Source organism: Colobus angolensis, unplaced genomic scaffold, assembly GCF_000951035.1.
Source record: "Colobus angolensis palliatus isolate OR3802 unplaced genomic scaffold, Cang.pa_1.0 Scaffold125, whole genome shotgun sequence".
Classification (NCBI taxonomy): Eukaryota; Metazoa; Chordata; class Mammalia; order Primates; family Cercopithecidae; genus Colobus; species Colobus angolensis.
Window position 1 is genome coordinate 6376317 of NW_012113697.1, and position 25598 is coordinate 6401914.

The window sequence follows — 25598 nt, forward strand, 5'->3', positions numbered from 1 at the left end:
ATAAAAGGTACAAAGAATCAGACTAAGACAAAAGACATGATTGCAGAGAAAATTAAGCAGATTTAGTTTTTAAATCTCTTAGGAAGGAAATATAGCTCACAAAAGTAGTGCCTAACTTAGTCTTTGACAGTTCAAGTTTATGATTTCCAGAAAGAGTAAAATCTTTTTTTTTTTTTTTTTTTTTTGAGACGGAGTCTCGCTCTGTCGCCCAGGCTGAAGTGCAGTGGCGCGATCTCGGCTCACTGCAAGCTCCGCCTCCCGGGTTTACGCCATTCTCCTGCCTCAGCCTCCCGAGTAGCTGGGACTAAAGGCGCCCGCCATCTCGCCCGGCTAGTTTTTTGTATTTTTTAATAGAGACGGGGTTTCACCGTGTAGGCCAGGATGGTCTCTATCTCCTGACCTCGTGATCCACCCGTCTAGGCCTCCCAAAGTGCTGGGATTACAGACTTGAGCCACCGCGCCCGGCCAGAAAGAGTAAAATCTTACTGATAATTCAGAAAATGCTTTTTGCTTTTCATTATAAAGTTGTTTTTCCATAAATGCATATATATGTGGAAAGCGATTGTCTCTTTGGAAAGGAACAAACTTCTCAGTAGATTATTGCAAGATTATATTAGGTTGGTGCAAAACTAATTGCAGTTAGAGACCATGAATTATAAGTCATTATAACTAGGTTCCAATATATCTTTATTAATCAAAATGGGAACCATTACAATCAACACATTTTTGCTAATGAGAAATAAGTTTGTTTTTTCCTGTAGCATAAAATCCACGTTTCAGGATTCGACAAACTCTTGGAAAGCATTTTCTGCATCCTGCTGGTTGTAGAAGATGTTTGAAGAAGTGGTAGTTGGTTGGTAAGAGGTCAGGTGAATATGGTGGTTAAGGTAAAACTTCCCAACCCAATTTACTCAACTTTTAAACATTGGCTGTGCGACATGTGGTTGGGAATTGTCGTGAAAAATTGGGTCCTTTCTGTTGACCAATATCGGCGGCTGGGCATTGCAGTTTTTGGTGCATCTCATTGATTTTCTGAGCATACTTCTCAGATGTAATAGTTTTGCTGGGATTCAGAAAACTAGTAGATCAGACCGGCAGCAGACCGCCAGTGACCACACCCTTTTTCTGGTGCAAATTTGTCTTTGGGAAGTGCTTTGGAGCTTCTTCTCAATCCAGTCACTGAGCTGGTTGTCACCAGTTGTTGTATAAAATCCATTTTCATCACACATCAGAATCCAATTGAGAAATTATTCATTGTTGTTGTGAAGAATAAGAGAAGACGACACTTCAAAACAACGATTCTTTTTTATTTCACTCAGCTCAAGAGGCACCCCACCTTATCAAGCTTTTTCCCCTTTCCAATTTGTTTCAAATGCCAAATGACCGTAGAATGGTCGACGTTGAGTTCTTCAGCAACTTCTCGTGTAGTTGTAAGAGGATCAGCTTCAATGATGCTCTCAGTTGGTCACTGTCAACTTCCAATAGCCAGCCACTATGCTCCTCATCTTCAAGACTCTCGTCTCCTTTGCAAAACTTCTTGAACTCCCATGGTACTGCATGTTTGTTAACAGTTCCTGGGCCAAATGAATTGATGTTGCAAATTGTCTCTGCTGCTTTAGCACCCATTTTGAACTCAAATAAGAAAACTGCTTGAGTTTGTTTTTTGTCTAACATCATTTCCAGAGTCTAAAATAAATACAAAGTAAACAACAAGTAATAAGTCATTAGCAAAAAAAAAAAAAAAACAGTGAGAAACGCCCATTAAAATGATGTATAACATAACCACATTTATTTGAGAATGTATTCCAATATCAAATGGCAAATTACAACAATGCAAAAACTACCCTTACTTCTGTACCAAGCTAATATTTTCAAACACATTCTTTAGTTTTTCTGCTTGAGAGTACTAATCTTCAAATATCGAGGAAGCATTTTATACTTAAAATACTACACTGTTGAAATGAGAAAAGTTCCCTTATACCCCTCACAGGGCATGAGACAGGGGGAGTGGCTCATTTCTTCAGTACCCCATTGATCAAATCTCTATGGGAGCATGTAGATGGGCAAGTTTTAGGGCTCCAACCCCACGGCAGCCTCTCGGGGTGAATGCTAACAGCTCCTGAAGCCCCAGTGGGCGTGCATCACAGGGCACTCTTTCAGTTTTGCCGTCTGTAGTTGGCTTGTGTTAATCAGCTCTATTAGACCCTCTGCCTTACCTCAATGACAGAGGGCTTTCTGTATTCTGGGGTTCTTGCCTTGGTATAGGGGAAGAATCATATCACATGTGGGCTTGGAGAATGAGTGCAAGGTTTGATTGAGTGGAAGCAACTCGCAGCAGATGGGAGAGCCAGAAGGGAGATGGAGTGGGAAGGTGGCGGTTTTCCCCTGGAGTAGGGCTTCTCAGTGGCTGGGCTCTCCTCCAACCATTCCACATCATTCCTCTGGTCTATGGACAGACTGCCTGCTGGTGCCTGTCGGTTTGCTCTTACACTGGTGCATTACTCTTGACATCCAGCTGCTGTATATTCTTACATTTGTGTGATCGTCTTGACATTCAGCCATTTGTATCTGTGTCCACTAGGGTCTCGGAGTTTTTACAGGCACAGGATGGGGTGTGGTGGACTAAGGTGATCTCAGGAAATACAACATTTGGGTGCAAAGGCAGGAGTGCTTGCCCTCACCTAGTTCCATGGGCACAAGCCCAGGGGTAGAGCCCTCACCAGGGACCCACCCTTCTCCTCTCAGCACTTTCCTGTCCCCTTCTGTATCACTAGGATACATAAATATTATGAAACTGTGTAATACAATTACAAGAAATGTAAACAAAGAATATTAACTAGGCCAGGAGTGGTGGCTTGTGTCTGGGTGAGGCAGGAGGCTGAGGCAGTAAGATCACTTGAGGCTAGTTCAAGGCCAACCTGTGCAACATAGCAATACCCCTCTTCTGTACATTTTTTTTTTTTTAATTATTGGCAAGGTCCTATAGTATCTGCTATGTGGGAGGCCAAGATGGAAGGATGGCTTCAGCCCAGGATCTCAAGGCATCAGTGAGCTTTGATTGCGCCACTGTATTCTAGCCTGGATGACAAGAAAAGACTCTATTTAAAAAAAAAAAAAAAAAAATTACTGGGAATTCAGAAAAAGGTAGAAAGTAGAACATGAACAAGTATTCAATTAAGACTAAGTTTTATTTTTTGAATTAGTTGTGGTTTTCCCTGTCATTTGAAAGCCATATCTGGTTTGGATCCATGGGAAGCAGTGAACATTGGAGCTAGGCTGCTTAGGTTCCAAATCCTAATTCTTTGTTTTAGTAGCTATTTAACTTAAGATAGTTACTTTAGCTTTTGATATCTCTGATTTTTCATTCTTAAAATAAGATGTGAGTAGAAACCTGACTGAGTTTTTTGCGAAATGAATTTTTAAATCACTTAGAGCAGTGCCTTCCATACAGTGAGCTCCCAATAAATGCTCAGCATAATCTATATTTTCTGTGGTGGTGGCAGTAATAGTAACAGTAGTAGTAGCAGTATTAGTAGTAGCAGTAGTAGTAGAAGAAGAAAATGGGAACAAGAAATAAAATGAGGAGTGAAAATTTACTTAAGTATTGGGAAATGCTGAATTAGTAAAATCAGAGGGGGAATAGGGTAAGCAAAGACTACTTAAAAAAAAAAAAAAAGTAAACTCTTGTATTAGTTTTCTGTGGCCACAGTAATAAATTCTGAAAATCTGGTGTCTCGAAACACCACACTTATTTTCTCACACTTCTGAAGTCCAGAAATTAGAAGTCACTTTTTTGGGGGGTAAAGTCAAGATGTCAGCAGGGCTTAACCCTTCGGGAATCTCTAGGGAGAAAATTGCTTGCTGTTTCTGGCTTCTGGCAGGTACTGGAAATCCGCGGCTTCTTGCCTGCCACATCACTCTCATCTCTATGTCTCACAATGCATTGCTTTCTCATCTTCAGTAGTCAGATCTTCCATTTCTCCCTCTTATGAGGATACACTTGTTACATTTACAGCCCACATGGATAAACCAGATAATCCCGCCACGCCAAGATCTTTAACTTAATTAAAGTCCTTTTTGTCATGTAATGTAGCATTCACAGGTTCCAGGAATTAGGATGTGGATATATTTGGAGGTCAAGCTCTATTTTCAAGTTCTTTCCAATCAATATTTTATTTTTAAAACTTCAAGAAGGATAATTCAAAACAAATCAAGGGTTTGTGTGTGTGTGTCATTTTTCTGACATTGAAAAAAGTGGGAATTATACAGTTGAGATGTTTATTATCAGTATAAAATGTAGTAAAATCCATTATAACAAATATTTTATGTGTCAGTGTTTTGCTTCTGTAATTATATGATGGATTAGTGCATGTCATAGCAGAAAAATGTTTCATGCATGTATCCATATTCAAATAGAAATAATAACACAGTTTTTGTTGCCTGAGATAAGGTGGCATACTAGATTTATAAAGCATTATTAAAGAAACTAAACAAAATCTCTTTTATTTCTAATTTACTGAATATCAATTAAAATCTGTGAAAAATTTTGCCTGGTTCTCCAATTTACCTAGAATTCTCTGGGTACTCAGAAAATGTTTTATGAATGCCATCCTGAATGTTTTCTGTTTGTTCACTTGTATTTACATTAAATTGATGCAAACATGAGTGTGTGTGTGTCTGATGTTTGTGTGTAACAGTTTTAATGTAATTTTTTTAATTTGTCAAGTATAAATTACATATATGTGTATTTTTTCTCTATTTCTAAAGTTTAAATTTTGTAGTTTATCATGTCAGTTATAATTTTTGAATGTAAGAGCATAATGACCATTCCTTTCAGACTATCTTTTGGCTAATAGAATAAAATTTGTAACATAATTTTCTCCAACAAATATTTTTTATTACTTCATCAAAAGTAACACTCACAGGTTTTAGGGAATTTTAAGACACGACACTCTGGAAATCTTGTAGTCTTATACTAATGAGTCATTCTTACTATTATTATCAAGTACATTAATACAAAAAATGGACAATAATCATCTAGTAAACACTGAATGGATTAAACAAAGCCAAATATTAAATTAGCCAAGAATTATTTAAATTTAGTATCTTATACAAAACAAAACTATTTCAAAGAATGTTACTTCTTAAACCACATTTAAGGATGTATTTTATTATGTTTCTCCTTTTTGAGGCTTCTGAATAAAAAGAATAGTAAACCACAATTTGAACATTTCTCTGTAGACGGTATGATCCAAATATCATTCTTATTATCTACAGTGTTGACTCTCATTTTCTAAAAAGTCCTAAATTTAAAAACAAAAAGTCTTTGTTATAAAAGCATAGGGAAGTGTGAATCTTTTGATATAGATTCCTCACATATTCATTAATTCAATTAGGCAGACTAGGCAATGATGATGTGTGAAAAGAACAATGAAAACAGAATAAGAATAAAATATGCTGCAAAGTAGGCTATGCTATGTGCTAGGTTTGCAAGCTTGAGAGAAATTACTTAAGGCCAGTTTTCTTATATTTAAAATGTGCCTAAAAATAATTGCTTCAATAATTGTTAAAAGAATTAGATGAAATAGCCATAAAATCCCCAGCACAATGATTGAGACAGTGAGACTCACTTTAATATGTTCCTGATTAGTCTTTATGCAAGCTTTTGGGTCCTTCTTGTGTTCTTAGAAGGATTTTAATTATATGAGAAAAACAAACAAACAAAGTAGAAAATGTTATTTATTGCCCTAAATAAATTTTCAACCAATTTAGGGAGATAATATATATACATATATATACACACACACACATTTTTTATTATATACAAATATATAAATATAATATATATACATATATATACACAAACATAATATGTATACATATATGCATAAAAATTTGTTATTATATACAAATATACACAGTTATACATATATTCATGTGTGTGTGTGTGTGTATACCCTTAAGTGCTAGCCACTTGTCTAAGCAATTTATATATAGAGGCTAGAGTAAATGATTTCATTGTAATAAAATTGTATTGGGTAGTTTTTTTTAATCCTCATTTCACGGATCCGAGATTAAGTCATGTAGACTAGCATTAAGCATAAAACATTATCACAGGCCTAAAATACATCACTTTGTGTTAAAATTAAGAAACCATGTAGAGAAGTCTGAGGAGGTGAGGAGTTCCTAGAATGGTGAAATTAGAATCCAAACCTGGAAAGGTATGTGAATAAAGGGTGTTTTTCTAAATAATATGAATAATAACAATTTGATAGATGACATTTGTTCTTAACTTTCCTATTGCAATCATCATTTCCCAATTCCTAGTCAATTCAACATAAAAGGTAAAAGTCCAGGTAAATGTCTACATTTTGTCACTTCAAAGCATTTTTCTAAATCCTAGTGTATTTCCTGGTGAGCTGGGCCACAATTCATAGAGAAGTTATATTGCTTCAGATACATGCTAAGTAGTCCTCTTCAACTTCTAACCTTAAACACACGTGGAAACAGATGAAGGGGAATAGGCAGAAGATTTGCATCTGACGCATATTCTTTAAGATAGTTCCTTTTGACAGCTCTAAAATAACATTTTGACACAAGTATTAAGACTCTGAGGAGAGCCAGGAGCAGTGACTCATGCCTATAATCCCAGGGCTTTGGGAGGCCAAAGAAGGAGGATCTCTGGAGGCCAGGAGTTCAAGACCAGCCTGGGCAACATAGTGAAATCTGTTTTCACAAAATAAACAAACAAATAAATAAATTAGCCAGGTGTGGTGGCTTATGCCTGTGATCTTAGCATTCTGGGAGGCTGAGACAGGAGGATCGCTTGAGTCCAGGAGTTTAAGATAAGTCCAGCCCACATAGCAAGACCCCACCTCTACCAAAAATAAAAAAAAAATAGCCAGGCATGGTGGCACATGCCTGTAGTTCCAGCCACATGGGAGACTGAGACAGGAGGACTTCAGTGAGAAATATATAACCAAATCAGAGTTCAAAACCAAATTGTGTAGGCAGTAGGGAAAGACTTTTAAAGGTAGTTTCCTCTATCAGTTGACAACTGACTCCCTGCCACCATACCATTTTAAATAAATGGGAAGCTACTGAATTTTCCTAATATTGAACAATCTCATTTTCAATAAAATTAGACAGTTTATTGTACATTCAGCAGTGGGAATTAATCAGTGATTTCTTACATCCCCTAATGCATGTATTTTTTAATAAAGAGAAATATGCTAAGATAAGAAAAATTATAACAGGCCTAAAATACGTCACTTTGTGCTAAAATTGAGAAACTAACTAGAAAATCTGAGGTGAAAAGTTTCTAGAAGGTAAAGAATGTGTCATTTATTTTTGTTACACTATAGTTCCTCAGAGTTCCACAATTATTATTTGTTAAATAAAAAGACAATAGTGTTATGCAAAATTATTTTTGTTTTGTGTTGTTAGTGCAAAAAGAATGCACTTGCCACTTTGATTTTGGTCAGGAAAATAATTTTCCCTAACACGAGTACAATTTGAAATGTATCTATAAGAAAATATTTTCCTGTAATCCCAGCACTTTGGGAGGCCAAGACGGGCGGATCACGAGGTCAGGAGATCGAGACCATCTTGGCTAACACAGTGAAACCCCGTCTCTACTAAAAAATGCAAAAAACTAGCCAGGCGAGGTGGCGGGCACCTGTAGTCCCAGCTACTCGGGAGGCTGAGGCAAGAGAATGGCATAAACCCGGGAGGCGGAGCTTGCAGTGAGCTGAAATCTGGCCACTGCACTCCAGCCTGGGTGACAGAGTAAGACTCCATCTCAAAAAAAAAAAAAATTTCCATGGAATGGTAATGCAATAAAACCCTAAGAACTTGAAATGCTGTTATAAATTATATTGCACTTTAGTTACATTCACATATTTAATAACTGATTAAAGACGGTTTGGCCTTCTTTCTGTGAAACATGCCATTATCTTTGATGTCTCTGAAGGATTTTGCACTCAATATTTGTTGATATCAAAAATTCAAAAAATTGTATTCATACCAAAATAAGGCTTAGTACCATATTGCAGATTTGTTTGTTCCCTTATCACTAACACACAACAGAATCATTAATTTTCAAGAATGTTATCAGCTTTATTCCATACATATATATTTATGAAACTAAAATAAACCCTAGGAATATGAGAAGAGGCCCAGTCTGGCCAATTATATGTTAGTCTTATCAAACAGTGAATGTCACACAAAGGCCCTGTCAACTTGAAAAAGCCAAGCTATGGTTAGCAGAGTTAATTGCCTTCAACATATAATTCACTTTCTAAGATTGTAAGATTTCCACACTGTTTCAGACTTATGACAAAAAATATGATTTACAATTTCCAGTATTTGCTTTTAAAAATGAAATCCTATTTTAATTTAAGTGGCATCATTCACATCTCTAATATGATAGATACATCTGGCCAGATGAAACTTGCAAGTCTAAGGTTAGAAAATTTCAAATTAAATACTGCTTGAATTAATGAATATATAAGACAAATGATTACAAATTACAAAAAGTGTGTTAATATAGGAGTTCAGGAAAAGATTGTCTAAGTAACTTATTTAAGGAGGACAAATTATATTCCAAAGATCATATAAATATCAGGCTGCAAAGCCAAGAATGGAATATTTATGTGTAACATTCACTAGACTCCACTATTATATGATTTTGTCAACAAAACTTAATTTACTTTATTTCAACTTTTTAACACTTTGTGGATTTATTATAGAGACAGGTTATACTAAACTTGATACATATTGATATAATTTATTATCTGACATTTGGGCATAAACTCAAAAGCATATCAAAGCTCAATTGCTTAAGAGGAGTAATAAATAGAAAAAACTTAAAGGTAACTGGAACAAAATACAAATTATATGCAATGTCACAAAGGTAAGAATGACAGTAGGTTATTAGCTAGCCATGGTGCAAACTAGAAGACAATGCAGTGAAATTTTTCAAGTATTGAAAGAAAAATTCTGTCAACTTAGAATTCTATGCATAGATAAACTGAAGACTTTTTTTAAATGAACAAAAGCTGATAGAATTTATCTACTAGCAGACATGCAGTACAAAAAATCTTAAAGGGTTTTCTTCGAGAAAACAATTTTGAAAATTAAGAAAATGGCAAAAGATTTGTTTTGTTTTGCATTTAAAATAATCTATTTAAGAGATAATGGGGACTTCTGAGGAGCCGGAGAAATAGGCAGCTACTTAGCTCCCTTCTTTCACTGTCTTCCAAAAACAAAATAGGAAGAGAAAAGAAAACAACACATATTCCACACCCTTAACATAATTGAAATATGACAAAACATCAAGTTAACTGTAAGTTTTTTTTGAAAAAAATCAGTGCACAATTTCTTACGCTATTCTCCCATCTCCTCTCAGTTATAGGAAATCAGAACTGGAAAGCTAGCAATAGACTGAAGGCTAAATCTAAAACAACTGCAAAATGATGAAGTCCGTCATAATTCTGAAAATAGTGAACAAGGGCCCTAAATGATTAGACTATGGACTACAGGAGAAGAACTTAAAAGTACATGAACTTTGAAGAAGTAGTTGCCAAGATTAATTTATTTGGGTGAAGTTAATAAAGGTAGAAAGAAAAAGACAAATACTTTTTGGCAATTGGGAGGTGAATAGGAAAAGAAGTACAAGGGGTTGGGGGGCATTGAGTGTCCTACAAAACAATGTTGGCCAATAACAGAGATGGTGGGTAGCATAATGGCTATGCCACTAAGGTTTCCTGCATTAGGCTATAGAACTAAGTTATATACTCCTGCTTCATCCATACCCCACTGTTGGAAGGAAAGAAGTACTAACAATAGACTTGAGTTGATCTAAAACCATGGCTGAAATGACAATGTCTATTATAGTTCTCAAAATACTAAAAAAGTATCCTGATTGTCAGACCTTGGGCTACAGAGAGAGAGAGAGACAGAGAGAGGGAGAGAGAGAGAGAGAAGGGCAGGGAGAAGGAGGAAGAGAAAGAAAAAGGAAGAGAGGAAGAAAAGAAAGAACAAAAAACTATAGATATATATCTCTCATGAATTTAGCGCAAAGATAGTTTTAAAAATGTTGTCAAGAATCTGGAAATACATTAATTGGAAAATACTTTATGATCAAATGTGGTTTCTCCAATATATGCAAGGTAGCTTGAACATTTGACAATCAACCCTGACTTCACACCAAGTTTAAAAAAAAATAGCTTTACCTGGTTTATAAACCTAAATGAAAAATTTAAAACAATAAATGTTCAAAAATAAATGTTAGAGAATATATTTTTCCCTTAGGTTAGGCAAAAATTTCTTATGAATGACACTATATATATTAAATATCAGAGAAAACACTGATAAATTGGCCTTTACAACAATTTTAAAAATTGACACTTTAAAAGAAACTCTTAGGGAACTGACTGTAAATACTATTTGAAAAACACGTGTCTGATAATAGTCTTGTATCCAGAATACACAAAACATATCAACAACTCAATAATGAAACAATAACTTAGTTTTGTCTTTCTTAGTGGGAAAAAAATTTTAAACAGATGCTAGGCAACCAAGCATAAGATGGCCAATATAACTAATCATCAGGAAAATGAAATGAGAAAACAGAACATACCTTTACCAGGGGTAATTTTTTAAGTTCTGGTGAAGATATAAAATAACTGAAGCATTCATTAGTGTCAGAAATGCATAGCTAGAAACACTCTGAAGAATGTTGGGTAGTATTTTATAATATCACACAATTACCATATGACCCAGCATGCTCATTTCTAGACATTTCCTCAAGAGAAATAGAAACATAAGTCCAAACAAAGACATGTACAAAAATGTTCACAGCAGCTTTATTCATAATCGCTGAAAACTGGAAGCAACCCAAATGCCCATCAACTGATCCATTTAAACAAACTCTGGTAAATTCGCACAATGAAATACTACTTAGCGTTAACAAGACTTACTTATACATATAGTAATAAGGATAAAACTAAAAAACAATGTTAAATGCAAGAGCTGTGAAATAAAAAGTTAATTTTTTTATTTTTTAATTTTTTTAATTTTATTTTTTTATTATATTTTAAGTTCTAGGGTACATGTGTACAGCATGCAGTTTTGTTACATATGTATGCATGTGCCATGTTGGGGTGCTGCACCCATTAACTCGTCATTTACATCAGGTATATCTCCTAATGCTATTCCCCCCCCACAATAGGACCCGGTGTGTGATGAAGTAAATTCTATATAATCTAATTTACACAGCATTCTAGAAGACAATTAATATTGGGGGTTGACAGGAATAGAGGCATGGCGAGGGGACTGACTGTAATCTGGCATGTGGGATATTTGGGGATGATGGAAATGTGCTATGCCTTGATTGCCTCGGTGACTGCATGGCTCCAGATATTTGTTCAAACCCTGAGACTGTACTAGTAAAGACAGCAGATGTAACTGTATATAAATTATTACATTGTAAACCTGACCGATAAAAGGTCCAAAAGATGGGGGGAAAAAAAGCCATAAAAACACTAATCAAAATAACCCTGAAGAGGCTAATATTAATATAATACATTATGGACTTTAGAACAAGAAATATAGCCAGGAACAAAGAGAGTAATTTTATAATGATAAAGCAGTCAACTCCTCAAGAGGGCTTAAAAAAAAAAATTCCTAAGTGAATACGCACATCCAACGATAGAGCTTCAAACAACGAGAAACAAAAACTGAACTGAAAGGAGAAATAGACTAATTCGCATTTATGGCTAGGGATATTAGTGTTCTTCCTTAGTTAATAATAAATAACTGTCTATTTGTAGAACGAATAGACAGTCAGTAAGGATATAAAAAACTTAGACAGCATTGTCAATCAACTTGACCTAATTGACATTCCACTTCACAAGAGGAAATACACATTGTTTTCAAGTGTCTATAGACATTAATCAAGTAGAAGTTATTATTTTAAACTTTCTAATTATTTGAGGACGATTTTTAGGTATTTTATTGCTAGTAATTTCTTTTGTTTGTTTGTTTGTTTGTTTTTCTGAGATGGAGTCTCTCTCTGTCGCCCAGGCTGGAGTGCAGTGGCGCGATCTCGGCTCACTGCAAGCTCCACCTCCCCTGGTCATGCATGTCTCCTGCCTCAGCTTCCGGAGTAGCTGGGACTACAGGCGCCCGCCACCACATCCGGCTAATTTTTTTGTATTTTTAGTAGAGACGGAGTTTCACCGTGTTAGTACTGGGATTACAGGCATGAGCCACTGTGCCCAGCCAGTGATTTCTAATGTAATTCCATTTTCACCAGAAAACATACTCTGCACATTTAAAATCTTTAGAAAATCAATGAGATATTTTATGACCCAACATTTATTCTATTTTCGATGAATATTTTAAGTTTACTTAAAAATGTGAATTTTCTCTGACATTTGGTAGTATTGATCACATATTCTTCGTCTTTCTCTATTTTTTTTCTAGTGGTTCTGTCTGATTCTGAGTAGCTTCTTAAAATCTTCAACTATGACTGCAGTTTTTGTCTGACAATACCTTGATTTTGTCAGTTTTTCATCTTTATTGAAGGATATTTTCACTGGATATAGATTTCTAGGTTGACTTTCCTTTTCTCTCTAGGAATTAAAGAAATTACTACAACGCCTTTGGCCTCCATTGTTTTTGACAAGAAATAAGCTGATATTTGTATCCTTGTTATTCTATATGCAAATTGCCCTATTTTCTCTAGTATTTTCTTCCCCAAGACTTTCCTCTTTATGTTTTCAGCAATTATATTTTGTAATATACCTAGAGGTAGCTTACTTTGCATTTATCCTGTTTAGAGTTCACTTAGACCCTTGATGTAAGTAATTTTTTTATACAAAATTTATAAAATTTTCAACATATTACAAAGTATTTTCTGCCCCCTTTTCTCTATCTCATTTCAAAACGTCAAATAAAAATCAGTTAGACCTTTTATTTTGTGTCGTGGCCACTAAAACCTTTTTACTTTTTCAATAATCCTTCGTCTTTCTGTTCCACAGATCAAGTAATCTGTTGTTTTGTGTCAAGTTCATTAACTCATTCTTCTTCCATCTATAATCTGTTATTAAGAAAATGAGTGCAAGTTTTCATTTCTTATAGTGCGTTTTAATTTCTAGAATTACCATATAGTCACTGTTCTTGTTTCCATTATCATCTATTTATTCATCTCATTATTCATCTCTTTACCCATATGTCTATGATTTTTCTGTCGATTTATAAAAGGCTTATAATTGTAGATGATATAATTGTAGGTAATTCATTTCTGTTATCTTTCTTTCAATAGTGTTGTTTTTGTTCTAGATGCCAGTAACTTATTTAATTCAAATTCCAAAGTCTGTCTCCCCTTGGTGGGCTGTAACCAAAATATCTACTTTTTTCTTTTAGGCTTCTGGATGTGGCTCTTTTCTTGGAAAAACTGAAGTTTCCTGCATGTAGGTACAGTTCAGTGATCATCAGACAAGGATTTATGCAGAGCATATAATGCAGATTTAGGAGCCTTCTATACACTCATATTACATAGTGAGGACTGGATTTTCTCTTGGGAAAGAAGACATAAATAGACAAATCTCACTCAGTACAGTTCCTCTTCCTCTAGCATCCACTCTTCATCAATTCCTACGTTTTTCAGTGACTCTTTAAGTCTCTCTTCAACCTTCAAGCAGTTATTGGGTATATGTTTTTCCAGAGTATATATTAGTCATCTGTGGACAAGTTAATCAGGCAAGCTATCCCACCATTGCTAATTAAATCCATGCTATAGCAGCTTTGGGCAACCAACTCAAAATGTTGTAGGTTTCTGAAAGTGCTGGTTAAATGATAGTGGGATGCATTGCCAATTGGATGCTCTATAAAGATAGAGGCCCTTGGAAGATTCTTCTATGTGTCACTAAGCTTTTGTAAGATTTTTATAGTTTTTGTTCTTTCTGGATGTTACTAACATCCAGTAAGCATCTAGGCAGGTTTAAACATCTCTACTGTGAAAAAATAAAAAGGGAAATAAATAAATAAAGTACATATTATGGCAAAATTAAAGCCAACATTGTATTATGGAGTCCTCACGGGGAAATTTTGAAAATGTAATTAGTAGAATTTTATTCCGTTCAATATGGTGAGCCAGTAAATGCCAGTAAATAGTTACTTTATACTTTTCAGGATTCAATACTTAGCCTTCAGAATGGAGATGATAAATACTGCATAGGGATATTTAGTTATAGTTTTGGTTACAACTAGGGAATGAACAAAATACTGTAACTGGATGTAAATTGGTCAGCAGATGTAATAGGTCCTTTTTTTTTTTTTTTTTTTTCAGATGGAGTCTCGCTCTGTCGCCCAGGTTGGAGTGCAGTGGCACGACCTCGGCTCACTGCAAGCTCTGCCTCCAGGGTTCATGCCATTCTCCTGCCTCAGCCTCCCGAGTAGCTGGGACTATAGGCGCCTGCCACCAAGCCCGGCTGATATTTTGCATTTTTTTTTTGGTAGAGACAGGGTTTCACTGTGTTAGCCAGGATGGTCTCTATCTCCTGACCTCGTGATCTGCCCGCCTCGGCCTCCCAAAGTGCTGGGATTACAGGTATCAGCCTCCGCGCCCGGCCTGGAGGTCCTTTTGAAATGTTTAATTTGGGATCACAAGGGAAGAACTGAACGTGCAGATGGCATGCATCCATCCAGTAGAACATGAGATACTGTCACGCACATTGTGTGTTTATTCACATATTATTTATATACACATCATTATGCATTTTTTCTATAAATAGTTTTGTATGATAGGTGAGAAAACCAACATTTGTTGAAGTCAACTATTTATCCCGTGTTATACAGTGGGTGGTTGGTGGAATAAAATATGCATCTAGGGACACATACTTCTGCATCTCGCACTTTTAAGGCTTTATGGACCATGGTCTCTTTTTGTAGTCAAGAGAGGTATGCATAAACTTAAATCCAGCAAACCGCCCTAAGTTTAAGATGTCAAAAGATTGAAGACTATTACAGCACATAGTTCACGCTTGGTGCTGCCAACTGAGAAGGTAGGGTACACATAGGGTTGGCTATAAGCAAAATTTTAAGAGGATCATCATATATTTTATTGTTCAGCTGTGCCCAGAATTATTTATGTAAATTTAGCAATTTTGGATTTTTCCTTAATTTTCCCTGAGTTTTGCCATCTTCATATTTTGTGCAGACCTGACACATTTTGCTTAGAGCTTTCTTTTTTAAAAAAATCTTTTTAATCCTTTGACAAATTTAATTTCTGTATTCCTACAAGAAAACTTCATTAAATATTCCACATGCAGTTGGCATCATCTTTAAACTGATAATGTTTGAAGTACTTGTTTTACATATTTATTATGCCAAATGTATAGTTATTTACTATGCTTACATTCTATGACTCGCTAAGATAACAATACCGTAGTGTGCAGGGATTTACTCTGGCTACTGATTAACATGTTAAACGATACTTATACTATTATTTACTGATTTCAATTATAGATTTTTTTCGTAAATCAGCCTCCAAAATTTAGTAGTTCAAAGTTTATCACTGAACTATACTTTTTTCTTACTTTTTATATTAAATTCATCAAAATATATCCTCTCAAGTTATTTATGTTCCAGGAATTTTACTATGATATGGTTTGTAATTGGATTTCAAAATACTGTTACAGAATAATAGATTTTACTTTCTTTGAAGCATATTCTAAGGAACAAAATCAATGGATGCAAATCCATTAAATTAATATTGAGTCTCTTTTCTGATATACCAGTCACTATTTCCCAGAACTTTCTTACTTTACAGGGTCCTCATAGGTTTATGTAATTGACTGCCAAAACTGCATTTAGGAGGTGCCAGGATATCTCAAGTTCCTGAGCTCATTTCATTTGTGACTTTTTAAAGCTGGCAGTCAAGTCATGTCTTCATGTCTTTTCAACATGAGACTCCAAGGAATTGCACAGATAAAGAGCTGAAAGAAAAAGTTGAAAAGAGTCAAAAGCAAGCTGGACTAGAAAGTGATACAAGCAGCCCCAAAACAGCAGAAAGCACAGCTTCAAAGTAGAATATGTGGGATTTCATGATACACATAGATATCAAAAGAAAAACAAAGGGTAACATTTTGATATTCACCTAACCTTCAAAAGGAAGCCTCCAGAGAAATTGAAGAAAGTATTTTAAGCAATATCTACCTCTGAGATTGAACTTGTCTAAAAGATGTAGATCGAGATGAATAACAATTTTCTTTCAGAAGGCCATTCCCTTCCTTACATGTGGAAATAGTGCTTTATATACACAATGGTATGCCACTTTGTTTTCTGTGAAAAAAGCTGTGATCTAGGGAAGACTGGCTAGGGTTTTCAGATTAGAAACGAGTAGTGTTTCTTTACTTTAAGGAAAAATGCACATATTGTTATAATGAGTTAACTCATTATAACAGTTTAACTAAAACTGTTTCAATTTATACACAATTTATGAAACTGTGCTTTATGAAAATAATTGATCTCATCAGAAATTATTGTTTTCATTAGCGTTACTTGGGATTTCTTGAAATAAGTTTTTCAAGCCAATCCTCAGACTAAATCTCCATACCCGATAGATTCTAATCTCAATATATAAGACACTGTCATTTATGTTGTGAATGGTTAGTCATCCTTCCTGTGTTGGTAGAAATATTGATACTGTTTACTTGCAATGATATTCAGAATAACTTTATTTTAAAATTTGTTTATGTAATTTTATGTGGACAGTGAGTTAGGTAGTTGAGTCAGAGTACAACAAAACCCACTGGTAATATTACTGATCAGGAATCAGATGAAGTTATGCAAATTCCTTTGTAAATCAAATCACTTATTTCAAGTGGAATCTGGCTATCTTATAAATGCAGTGTTCTATCTACTGCTAAAGCCATGGATCACTCACAATAAAATTGAGTATATCGAATATGGCAAGGTTTGGTTCTGATACAGTGGGTTTCTTTACAAAAAGATTATATATAAAACAATATGTTAGGCACTCAAGTACCTTATAGGAAGCCTTCTGAAAGAAATCAGTTAATAGCAAGATCAAAGCCATCAATGGTTTATTAATAAATGAAATTATTTCATAAATTACTTTGGGTTATAGCTACATATCTTCCTCACCCAGCCTGGAAATTATTAATGGGAAATTAGGTAAAATGGATTTCATTGCATTTTTTTTTTTGCAATAACAGGAATGCAGCTGAATCTCTGCTGCTAGCCATGATGGATTAACCTGCCATCTGAAACAATGGCAAAACAAAAATGGACGAAATATGAGAGTGGTTTTCAAGATATCAGACATCAGACTGCACATTACACATTGAACAGAATATCAAGAAATAAAGGATAATCATCCATAAGAAATGAAAGTTAAATAAGATAAGCCATAAAATTAAATCCTTGGGAGAATTTCTAGCCATTAGTACTCGGAGGGCAATGCCAGAGCCTGGTAAACATGTTAGGTTTAAGAGATGGAGTTGAGAGAACCTTGAGACCAAGACAACTAGACTAAGAAAGACGGAGTCCCTTAGAGGAAAGATGTGCAAAGAGAGAAAACTCCAGAAACCTGAAGATGGCCCCCGTTGAGTATTCAGCTGAATGCTCATCAGCGCACACTGTGGGGAAATAACCTAAGGCAAGGGTAAGAGCCATCTTAGAGAAGAAGAGGGAACAATCTCCAATGCTCACACAGGCTTGTTTCTCTTGCACAAACAGAACACTTCATGATACACAAGGCATTAAACAGAGTACTCAGAAGAATCTAGTAACAGGAGTAAGGATAATTTTCAGAGACTGAGCCAGGATCTCGCCTAATAAATCTTAAAAGCAATAGGTGAAAAGACAAGTTTCCAAATAACTGCACCATGCAATGTTCAAGAATAGTGTTAGGAATACAAAAAAAAAAAAAATTCCAATAACCAATGAAGAATTCAAAGTTTTTGGCAATCAAACAAAAATAACAGGCATTCTAAGAAAGCAGGAAAATGAAAACTGGTAAAAATAAGAAAAATGTCATCAAATCAAAACAAGCCCAGAAATGACAGAGATGTTAGAATTAAAAGACCAGAGCATTAACATAGTTATTTTAACTGCAATGAATAAGTTATGAGACAAAAAGATTCTAGAGATATTAAAAATGAGTACACAGATTGATGTGCTAGAGATGAAAATTGTAATGGATGTGATAGAAAAAGTATACTGGACACTGAATAAGATTAGCAGCTGACTGGGCATTTCATAGGTAAAAACAAGATACTGAAGTAAAAAGCAAAGCAAAAGAAACTCCCTAATCTCAAAGAAAACAACAGATTAATCTTACCAGTAGGTTCTAGAAAGTCCTATAAGCTACAGGGAGATGATACCAGGTCAAAATATAGATTTACACAAAGGAATGTGGAACAACGGCAATATTAATTATGTACACAAATATCCAATTTTTAAAAATTAAATCCTTCTTACTAGAGCATAATTGTTTAAATAGCAATGCAGTGTGGGGTTTACTACATACATAAAATAAAATTTATGACACCAGTTGCACAAAGGACCGGAATAGGGAAATGAAAATACACAGTTACAACTTCCTTATAACATAGGTGAAATGGTGATAATATCACTCAAAGGTACACTGTGATGAGTTATAGATGTACACTAAAGCTACCACTGAAATGATGAAATAAAGAGTTATACAAACCAAGACTGCCTTAAGGGTCCCCTCAGCTTGAGTAAATTTTCTTACTATAGGGCCCTGACCTCACTTTTCTCAGAACATTTCATTTAGAAAACTTGGAATCATAAATCCTTTTTCTGCCCTTTGGAGATGTAAATCTTCTTCCAGACTCTTGCCAGTTTTACAATTCAGGAATGTCTTTCTCAAGGACCTAGACGCCACCCCTTTGAAATGTAATCAAGGAAGACAACATCCCTATTCCCAGAACAACTGCAAACAGAGATATATAAATCAGTGATTATGGTAATAAATGTCAATATCTCTCTGATATGGATTGAATATTTGTGTTCCATAAAATCAATAGTTTGAAGTCCTAACCCCTAAGTTATGGTATTAGGAGGTGAGACACTTGAGTGTTATATAGGTTAGAAGGATGGAGCTCTCATGAGTGGGATGAGGGCCCTTATAAAAGAGGGTTTAGGGAGCTGCTTTGACCCTTCTGCCACAGGGAGAAGATGGCCATCTATAACCCAGGAAGTTTGCCCTCACCAGACACTGAATCTGCAGCTTCTTTGATGTTGAACCTCCAGAACTATGAGAAATAATCTGTGAGGAATTAATAAGCCACTCAGTTTAAGGTATTTTGTTAAAGCAGTCCAAATGGACAAAGACATGGTCTGTCAATCATTGATAAAACAAATAAAAATGTAGTAAATATATAAACAGATTAATGGTGCCATTCTCCAGCACGACTTCCATCAGTAGAGTACACTTCACGCAATAACAATAGAACATACATTATTTTCAAGTGCACATGGAACATTTATATAGATAGATAATATTATGAGCTATAAAATAAGCCTCACATTTAAAAGTTTCAAATCATGCAAAGTATGTCTTCTGAAGAAAAATGCAATGGTAGAAAGATCTCTAGAAAAATATCCAAATATATTATATATAGAGTTATTGTTTAATGGATATAAAGTGTCAGTTTTACAAGATGAATAAATTGCTATCTGGAGATAGATGGTAATAATGGTTGTATATCATCATGAATAAATTTAATATAATTGGACTGTACAATTAAAAATTGTTAAGATGTAACATTTTATCTTGTGCCTTTCCTGCAATTAAAAAAAACTTGGGAGGGAGAAGAGCCAAGATGGCTGACTAGAGGCAGCCATCAAGAGCGTATCCTACGGAGAGACCAAACCATCAAGAAGACTGGTACACTTCAAGCGGACACTTTCAAACGAAGGCATTGAGAGTGGAAGGAGGGAGGACACAGAACCTGAGTTGAAGGGAGAGGAAACTGGGAAGCTTGCACGGAGCACCAGGAGTTATTCCTGGTCCCCAACAATTCCCGGGGAAAGGGTGAGTTAAGCAGGCAAGGACTGGTCCACTCTCACCACTGAATTCTGGAATGCTACCTGCATGAGACCCCATGATGCACACAGATATGTGATCTGACAAGAAATGCTGCTGAGAGAGTTTGCAGGAAAGGACTCTAGCCTGTACAGAGTCCCGAGGGTTTGGCACAGAAACAGCTGCAGTGGAGGACAGCCAGGGATGTGAGTCCCCTGAAGCTCACCATACTCCTGTAGGTGGCTTTGACCTTTGTTGACTGTTGGACCTGAACAGAAGTGAATGGTTTGCCCTTGGTACAAGACCAATCTGATCTAAGTGTCCACTTGTCTGTCAGTCTCTCCTGGTGCCCCTTCCTGGCCACACCCACTGACAGTGCAGCCTCAAATGCCCAAACAGGGCATGTCCCAAAGCTGCTACCATAGTTCCTTTGCCAAGACACTCCACCTAACCATCAGAGAGCTTCAAATGGCAGGCACACACCTGCAGCCTCCTCCATTGGTTTATCGGCACGTGCTTACTCACGACTTCCCCCTAGCACTTTGCTGACACATGTATGCAGGTGTACCTCTCTGCCCTGCCACTGCCAGTACAAGCAAGTGCAGATGCCACCGCCCTACCCCTGCCAGTGAGCGCATACCCTACTGTGCTATTGCTGCTGCTGGCATAACCATGCACAGTCCCTGCCACAACCACCCCAATCAAGTGCTTTTGCCAGCAGCCCCCCGTTGGACCAGGAATACCTCGGCACCTCCAGCACAATACCCTCTAACTTTGAAGGTCCAGAGAACCAAGATGTGGGCCTAGTATCAACCCCGCAGGGTTATAGCATGCAGCACAGGGAAGCTGAACTGAGCCTTGCCCCTCAAATAATCCAGAAATGAAGCCAGTTGACTGAGCCCAATTTATACTACAGTCAAACCCTCAAGGGCTTCAAAGATTATAAAAGCAATAATACTCCCATGCAAAGGACAGCAACCTCAAAGATTAGAGAAATATTGGCTCACAGAGATGAGAAAGCACTAGTGCAAGAACTCTGATAATTCAAAAAACTAGAGTGTCTCTTATCTCCAAATGTCTGCCCTACCTTCCAGTAATGGTTCTTAAGCAGGCTGAAATGGCTGAAACGAGAGCCATCGAATTCAAAATCCGGATAGCAACAAAGATTATTGCAATTTAGGGGAAAGTCAAAAGCCAATTCAAAGAATCTCAGGAATACAATAAAACAATACAATAACTAAAAGACGAGATAACTGTTTTAAGAAAGAGCCAATCTGATATGGCAGAGCTGAAAAATTAACTACAAGAAATTCATAATACAACCAGAAGGATTAAATACAGAATAGACTGCTGGGCACGTTGGCTCACGCCTGCAATCCCAGCACTTTGGGAGGCTGAGGCAGGCAGATCACAAGGTCAGGAGTTCGAGACCAGCCTGGCCAGTATGGTGAAACCCCATCTCTACTAAAAATACAAAAAAAAAAAATTAGCCAGGCGAGGTGGTGTGCGCTTGTAGTCCCAGCTACTCGGGAGGTTGAGACAGAAGAATTGCTTGAACCCTGCAGGCGGAGGTTGCAGTGAGCTGAGATTGTGCCACTGCACTCCAGCCTGGGTGGCAGAGTGAGACTTCATCTCAAAAACCGACACAAACAAACAAATAGACAGAATAGATAAACAAGCACAAACAAAAACAGAATAGACCAAGCTGAGGAGAGAATCTCAGAGGTCAAAGACTACTCTAAGTCTGTTTCTCTTTACTGGTACTCACCTGATGGAGAGGTGGAAGAGTCAAGAGAGATCTTAACCTTTAGAACTGCCTTAGCTGCCAGTGGTAGTGGGGACAGTGCTGTATCTTTTTGCTGGCACTCAGCATAGGTCACACAGAGTCCACCAGGCTTCATTCTGCAGTGTTTGACATCTATATGCCAGTAAGAATGGGATGCGGCACCATCACTTTTCTTCTATTAGAGCAAATAAATTAAAAAATGTTCTGTTTTACAAGAGTCTAGTTCTCTGGATGGAGAAAGTTTATTTGGGAGTGTTTTTGTCTTTTTCCATTGGCAGTTCAGACATTCTGCTTGCTCCAGTAACTAGGGCAAGATGAATATGAGGCAAAATAAAATCAATTAGTTAATTAATTACTTAATAGACACACTGTTGAGTTGTTCCATAAGTCCTGAGATTCTTACCCAGTCTATCTGCTTTTATCTACCTTCGGAATCTTCTGTTAGTTGGTTTACATGTTTTAGTGTAGTTTAATTAGTCATAGTTAGTGGGCGAAATAGGGTACAGTATGCTTACACTACCTGATCCAGAAACAGAAGTCAATGTATATTTTAAAGTGTCTACAGTAATTGTTGCTTAGGTCTAAGAAGAGGGAAAAGACAGGTGGATAGTGTAGAGGATCTTTGATCCTACAATGACCAAATATACAGTTTGCCTATGTTTGAGGGAGTTAAACCAAGGCAAGTCTTGTGCAAACTGGGACAAATTAGTCACCCAGTTCAGTTCTCACTAAGATATGCTTTATGATGATATCCACTTCTATTTATCCAAGGAAGGGCTGCACAGAGAAAACAAGGTCAAGTAAACTTACATTCTAGCTAAATACTCCAAATTTCAACCCTGAACTGACAATATTAATAAATGGGCTGACGGCGTGGGTCACATTTGCCTAGATAATAGACAAGTGCAAGTAGATCGGCCTATTTTTCCTATTTTACCTGACGAAACTTCTTGATTCAGTTTTGGGATTCCCAAAGCAGGGGTCCATTCAAAGAAAAAGGCATGCAGACGTGTAGATCATTTAAACCACAATAAGGAGAGGGATTCCAACAAGAATGGTACTTCAGTGAGTGCTTGACCTACAGAATTCAATGTTTTCTCTCTTTGTTTCTGTGCATCTTCCTGCACTCCCATTGCCCAATCATGACAGGTGTGTGTTTCTGGCCTACACCAGTGTTCCTTCCCCTCTGAACAAAGAGATGAAGGAGATAAGAAAACTTACAAAGCATTCCCCTGAATCTATGGACCTGTAGTTTTCTTGTTAAATAAATGGTATAGGCTATCACACAACTGATTTTTTTCCAATATCAACCATTTTAACGTGTAACTGAGAGACCTGTGAGCAAAAGGAGGTAAAGAGAATCTGATTTGGGGTTTCTTCTGAGAATGATAGTTCTGTTAGCACAGAAACAAAAGCAAACAAAACTACAGAAGCATCAGTCATAGGAGTCCCAGAGTATAGCAGAACCTTTCCCTCTGTAACCCTTTCAATGAGGCATGACCCTTTGAAGTGAAACCTTTGCCCTAGTCTATTAATACATAGAGGAGAAGATGAAAAAGAGGTCAGTAGTCTCCTGTTACTTCTGGATCTTTATGGGACCTACTTTAAAATGAAAAAAATTATTTATCAGTTCTATGAGAGCATGATGTAATTCATGGAAAGGAAGACTGGTCCCAAATCCCTATGGAGAAATAACTCTGTATTTGTCCTTTTTCACACGGCTGATAAAGACATACCCAAGACTGGGTAATTTATAAAGAAAAAGAGATTTACTGAGCTCACAGTTCTACGTGTCTGGGGAGGCCTCAGAATCATGGCGGAAGAGCAAGGGATATTTTACATGGCAGCAAACAAGACAGAGAATGAGAGCCAAGTGAAAGGCTTTCCTTTTATAAAACAATCAGATCTGGTGAGGTTTATTCACTACCATGAGAACAGTATGAGGGAAACCACCCCCATGATTCAATTACCTTCCACCGGGTCCCTCCCACAGCATGTGGGAATTCTGGAAGCTACAACTCAAGATGAGATTTGGGTAGGGACACAGCCAAACCATATCAAACTCCTTGGAATTTTAGCATTCAGAAATAAAGAAATCTGTGAGTCTAATCTGCAAATGTTATTGCTATTTAGTGTCTGTTCATAGAAATAGGTTTTTCTCACAAGCTGAGTGATAAGAGACAACTTACTCCTCTCTATCATCTGTGTTTCTTTTCTGATAAAATTCAAGCTGCAAACATTACTGCTTTACTGCTTCCCTTTCCACAATTGACTTGCTATTCTAATTAGTAAAGATTTGGGAGCAGATGCCAAGAAAGCTTCTAGCACTGAAATAATTTATCTCTGCTCATTATGGAATATAAGAATATTTTCTCAACTAGTTTTATGTCTTTGTTTCAGGTGCTAAACATTATTTTTATTCTTGAGTGCAATAACATGGATCACTCAAAAACCTCAGTCTTGTCAGAAGCTGTCAAATAATTGTGTTGAAATACTGTGAATGTCTCAAACATAAGAATCTATAACAATGCAGCATAAAATGAGAAGTATTGTTTTTCAGAGATTTCAAACTTGAATCTAGAAAATACAATAATTAATAATAATAATAATAATAATAAAAGACCTTGAAAATGCACCAAGTTTCCTTAAGAAAAATGTAACAATGTTTCTTTCATCTCCTTGTCTTCTTAATAGGGACTGCTAATCATTGCATATCAACACAAAGTTAAATTTAAAATTAGTTTTTATATTTTATTGTTTTCTGTTTTTCTAATTAGTAATATTGCAAAATAATTGTTTTCTATTATGTTTTATTGCTGCATTTCTTATTAAGTAATATTTTGGAAGATGGATTGAGATCATGAACACTCTTAATAGCATTACTACTATGGGGAAATATTTTCTACTTTCTAATATCTACTTTCCAAAGAACTTTTGGGAAAAAAAAATTTTACAACTTTGTAACTTTGTAATATGTAACAGTCACTGAGAGAAAGCAAAAAGACATATTAAGGCAGCATCTTATTTAAAAAGCTGCTTACCTAACAATGAACATCAGAATACTTGTGATTTCCAGGTTCACTCCATCAGTCCATTTTATCCAGGTTTTATTTTACTTCACAAATTTCTGAAATAAAAATAAAAGAGTGAGATTATTTAAAACCTAAAGAAGAAAAAACACTATGTGAATTTTACTGGATAATTAACCTACTCATAAATACATGAAATGATGAATCATCTTAGTATCATGCATATGCAATACAATTTATGTGGCAGAATTATCTTATTTCCTAACCTTTATCTCATCGTTAAGAATCAGAAATAACACTTACAACATGTGGCTAAGATAAGTCTCTACACTAGACTAGTTTGTATTCCTTTTCATATGGTTCCATTGATAGTCTCTTTTGTCCTCAGGATGTTTCTGCCAAGTTTTCTTTCCTGGGATTGAATTTGAGTGTGGTTAGTAAAGACATCTGGCTTCATATTTTAGGTCAATCAATTACCAGCTGTTTAATCTTGAGTAAAATATTTAATTCCTCCTGCTTCACTGGATAATATATCTCTCTTAGATTTTTATAATAAAGATTAAGAGAAGAACTAACCCTTTTGTCTTCTTTCCCTTGCTCATTATAAGCTTCTTTTGCCACACCTCCAGGATGTATCTACTTATTTTCACAATGTTTTCTGAAATATATAGACTGTTTGTCTGTGTGTTGCCCTGTG

At 36.1% G+C, this 25598-nt stretch overlaps 1 protein-coding gene across 1 annotated transcript in view; it reads right to left on the reverse strand.

Moving 5' to 3' along the window:
• Nucleotides 1–14943, reverse strand: part of LOC105505458 (ubiquitin carboxyl-terminal hydrolase 43) — a 189244-nt gene extending 174301 nt beyond the window's left edge. Inside the window, exon 1 of the mRNA XM_011933293.1 lies at nt 14908–14943. Within this exon, the coding sequence (XP_011788683.1) occupies nt 14908–14943 (36 nt within the window). The remainder of the gene's footprint in view (nt 1–14907) is intronic.
• Between the last annotated feature and the right edge of the window lie 10655 nt (nt 14944–25598).